The 3,043-nt window shown below is 42.2% G+C and overlaps 1 protein-coding gene across 2 annotated transcripts; it reads right to left on the bottom strand.

Annotated features, from left to right (window-relative positions):
- Positions 1-484: 484 nt before the first annotated feature.
- Positions 485-2,429, bottom strand: LOC143475584 (transcription factor HES-1-like). 2 transcript variants are annotated; one of them, XM_076973464.1, is made up of 4 exons: positions 2,102-2,426; positions 1,867-1,962; positions 1,680-1,767; positions 485-1,569 (listed from the first exon to the last, which is right to left on the bottom strand). In XM_076973464.1, the coding sequence occupies exons 1-4, from the start codon at positions 2,225-2,227 to the stop codon at positions 1,142-1,144; spliced, it is 738 nt and encodes a 245-aa protein (XP_076829579.1). In that variant the 5' UTR covers positions 2,228-2,426; the 3' UTR covers positions 485-1,141. The 2 variants fall into 2 exon arrangements, with proteins under 2 accessions (XP_076829579.1, XP_076829580.1); XM_076973465.1 differs by lacking the exon at positions 1,867-1,962 and having other exon boundaries at positions 2,102-2,429.
- Between the last annotated feature and the right edge of the window lie 614 nt (positions 2,430-3,043).

Below are 3,043 nucleotides of genomic sequence, written 5' to 3'. Positions count from 1 at the left end.
ACTCCATCAGTCTCACTCGCATTTCGACCACATAAAAGAGAATTTTGGTTTACTGTAAGAAAAAAAAAAAGAAGTCATATCTGTAATGGCATATCAGATACATTTTTATATTCATATAAATAAAAATAATAAACAAACGCTAATTTGTAGTGTGTGTCTGCTGGTTAGTGTCTAAGGGTTAACCCTAACCCTAAATCCCGAGATAGTGTCTAAGGGTTAACCCTAACCCTAACCCCAGGCATGTGGATGCAGGAGATGGTGGCATTGGTCACTCATGTGCGTTCAGTGTGTTAATTTGTTTTGAAGTTCGTAGGCCTACTTCTAATAGACATGTACCCACATTTTATGTCTTGGAGTGGTGGAAGAAGGATTTCACGTGTCCACTTTCTGACGGGACAGAGTTCCTCGACAGTAAAAAGGACGAATGACAAATAATCGCTAAGTGAGGAGTGGAAGCATGTCAAATACATCATGGGCCACAACGTACGGTCGATAAAACACTTTATTGAGCTCACAAATAAGATGGGCTTGAATATTCAGCAAAAACTGTATTATCATTGACAATTATTTTGCCTAAGCATTCAACACAAAAAATTTTAAAAGTAAAAGATTAAAGGCCACAACAAAAAGGACCAAAGTTTCTACTCTATTTTAATCTTAATTTAGCTCAATTAATATGTACGTTTTAACATGCATTTTAAATTATTAAGATATGTTGGATAGTTTAAAATGTTTTCAGTTGTGAGAAATTTAAAACACCGGTGATTTGTATGTTGTTACATGTAAATCAGTTAAAATGTTAGTCACATCACCACTTAACGTATTTGTTCGCCCTAAATGTATGCATTTGTTTGCTATTATTAACTATTTAGGCTTTCATACACTATCTTCCGTTTTTTTAAAAATGTCAGTATAAAAATAATGCACGAGTTATTTCAGAAACGTCATACGTTATATCCTATGGGTGTACAGCTTCATATATTCCTCTGGCCTTCGCAATTGAAGACGTCATTTTCTAACGTTGCATGGCAAAACTATCACTTATGAAAATAAGAGACTGTACGCGACAGTTTACAGATAATTTCCATCAGTTTGGGAAGTGTGTATTTTTGCGCGAGGGGTCCGTTTTGCTATTGCAGCTTTACCACGGTCTCCAAACGGAGTCTCGCGCGCTCGGACACAAAGCAACCGGGCGCGCGGAGCTGTGTTGCACGCTGATGTTTGTACCCGGTGAACTGGGGATCAAAAGAGCAAACGCTCCATTACTTGTTTGTACGACTCGGAATCCGCCGTGCAGGTTCCCGTTCTCCGGTGGTATAATGATAGCGCCGTTTTTAAAAGGTGCATCACTCGGTTGCAGCGACGCGGGGCTGGCGGCGGGCGGAGGAGCGCGCGCGGAGGGTCTCGTGGTCGCCGGTGACACGCAGCTGTTCAGGTGCGCGATCAGCCGGCGTCCCAACTCGCCGCTCGCGCCGTCGCACGTGGACATAAACCGCGTGACCTCGTTCATGCACGCGCTGAATCCAGCTCCATACTTTCCTAGCGGCGGTTGGTGCGTCCACGAAGTCACTGTTGGGAAAATAACAGGAGAATGGAGCTGCAGTCGTGTGATCGCGGACATACAGGAAGAGCACAAACGTCTTAATGAAGCAAGTTGTAAATAAAACGAGCAGACTCACCGCTCTTCCGCGCGTGCTGGACACTTTTGAGGTGTTTCACGGTCATTTCTAGGATATCTGCTTTTTCAAGCTTTGAATGTCGTGATGTCTGCAAAAAAACACACGGCGTATAAATAAAAAAAATCTAAACAAAAATCTATATTAAAAGATAAAAGAACAGGACAAAATAATATAACTGTCTACTAACATCTTTTTTAAGCGCGTCCAACATAAGAATCTTTAGTTGGGACAAACTGTTATTAATCCGCGCGCGTCTTCTCTTCTCCATAATCGGCTTGGAAGACTTGAATTTATATAAAAAAAAGAAATAACAAAAATCTATCATGCTCAGGCAAAGTATGAGGTAGTTAAACTAATGAACGAACGTTTAATCGTCGTCATTATCGTCATGGGAAAAGGGGGTGTTTAATGTTTTGAGATACCTTCCTGTGGTCTGGAGTCGTCCTGGGTTTCTCAGGGAACATGTTGAGTCTCATGTTGTGTGCTCTGGGGCTCAGATGAATCGGGGTGGCTGTGAAGGTGATCTTTTCCGAAATATCATCAGGCATCGTGAGTTATGAGTAATGTCCAATAAAACGTCCTGTCGGTGGCAAACCCGTCTCAGACTAACGTATCCAGATCTTAAGCGTCAGTATCGGATTACGGAATAATTTCCAGCAAAGTGCAACTTGGCAACTATAAAGAAGTCTCGCGCCAGCAGCGTGCAGCTCAACGTCACTTGCACAACAAGTGCTCTGCACGGCTCATTTAACGCGCGAGCGCACTGCGAGAGTTCCACCGCACGCCCTCGAGCCCAACTTTCCACCAATCACCGCGCAGCAGAGGCCACGGGGACGTGCGCGTGCACTGAGACGCGTCATTGTCCCCTAGGCGTGAAGCGCTTAAAGGTCTCTCAGGATTTACCGACCTGAGAAAACATCTTCAGGAGTAATAATATCTCATAAAGTCATTTTTATGAGATAATAACCACGTCCTGGTGTTTAGACTAAACTGAATACAACGTCAAAGTAACAGTTTGAGTATTTTGAGACAACACACACCATGAAAAATAGATTAAATACGGTAACAAATTCAGGTAAATCAACTAGGTAAATATCGTGCCTTTTATTAATAATATTAATCTTTTTAGACAGTACGCCTGCAGGCCTATTTTTTCAACCAATGAAGTGTCGGATCGAAGGAGCGAGGACACTACACATCGTTCCGCAGAAATGTCCCGTTTGTCGTACCATAGCGCTAGATCGCACGAAACATGAACTTATAATACTGCATGAAGGCGAGTTTCACTCTGCAGGCCAAGTGAATCACAATATTTGTTTTTAGCAGTTTATGGTGCTTGTTGAACATAAAATTACGTAATAATA

The sequence above is a fragment of the Brachyhypopomus gauderio genome, chromosome 14 (genome assembly GCF_052324685.1).
Source record: "Brachyhypopomus gauderio isolate BG-103 chromosome 14, BGAUD_0.2, whole genome shotgun sequence".
Classification (NCBI taxonomy): Eukaryota; Metazoa; Chordata; class Actinopteri; order Gymnotiformes; family Hypopomidae; genus Brachyhypopomus; species Brachyhypopomus gauderio.
This window is presented reverse-complemented; position numbering and strand designations above follow the sequence as displayed.

What these genes read in the sequence shown, in the direction of transcription:
- LOC143475584 (XM_076973464.1), bottom strand. Translation starts at nt 2,227, where the DNA reads ATGCCTGATGATATTTCGGAAAAGATCACCTTCACAGCCACCCCGATT. An exon ending in CGACTCCAGACCACAGGAAG is followed by an intron (nt 1,963 to 2,101) that starts GTATCTCAAAAC and finishes TATAAATTCAAG; the next exon opens with TCTTCCAAGCCGATTATGGA. An exon ending in TGGACGCGCTTAAAAAAGAT is followed by an intron (nt 1,768 to 1,866) that starts GTTAGTAGACAG and finishes GTTTTTTTGCAG; the next exon opens with ACATCACGACATTCAAAGCT.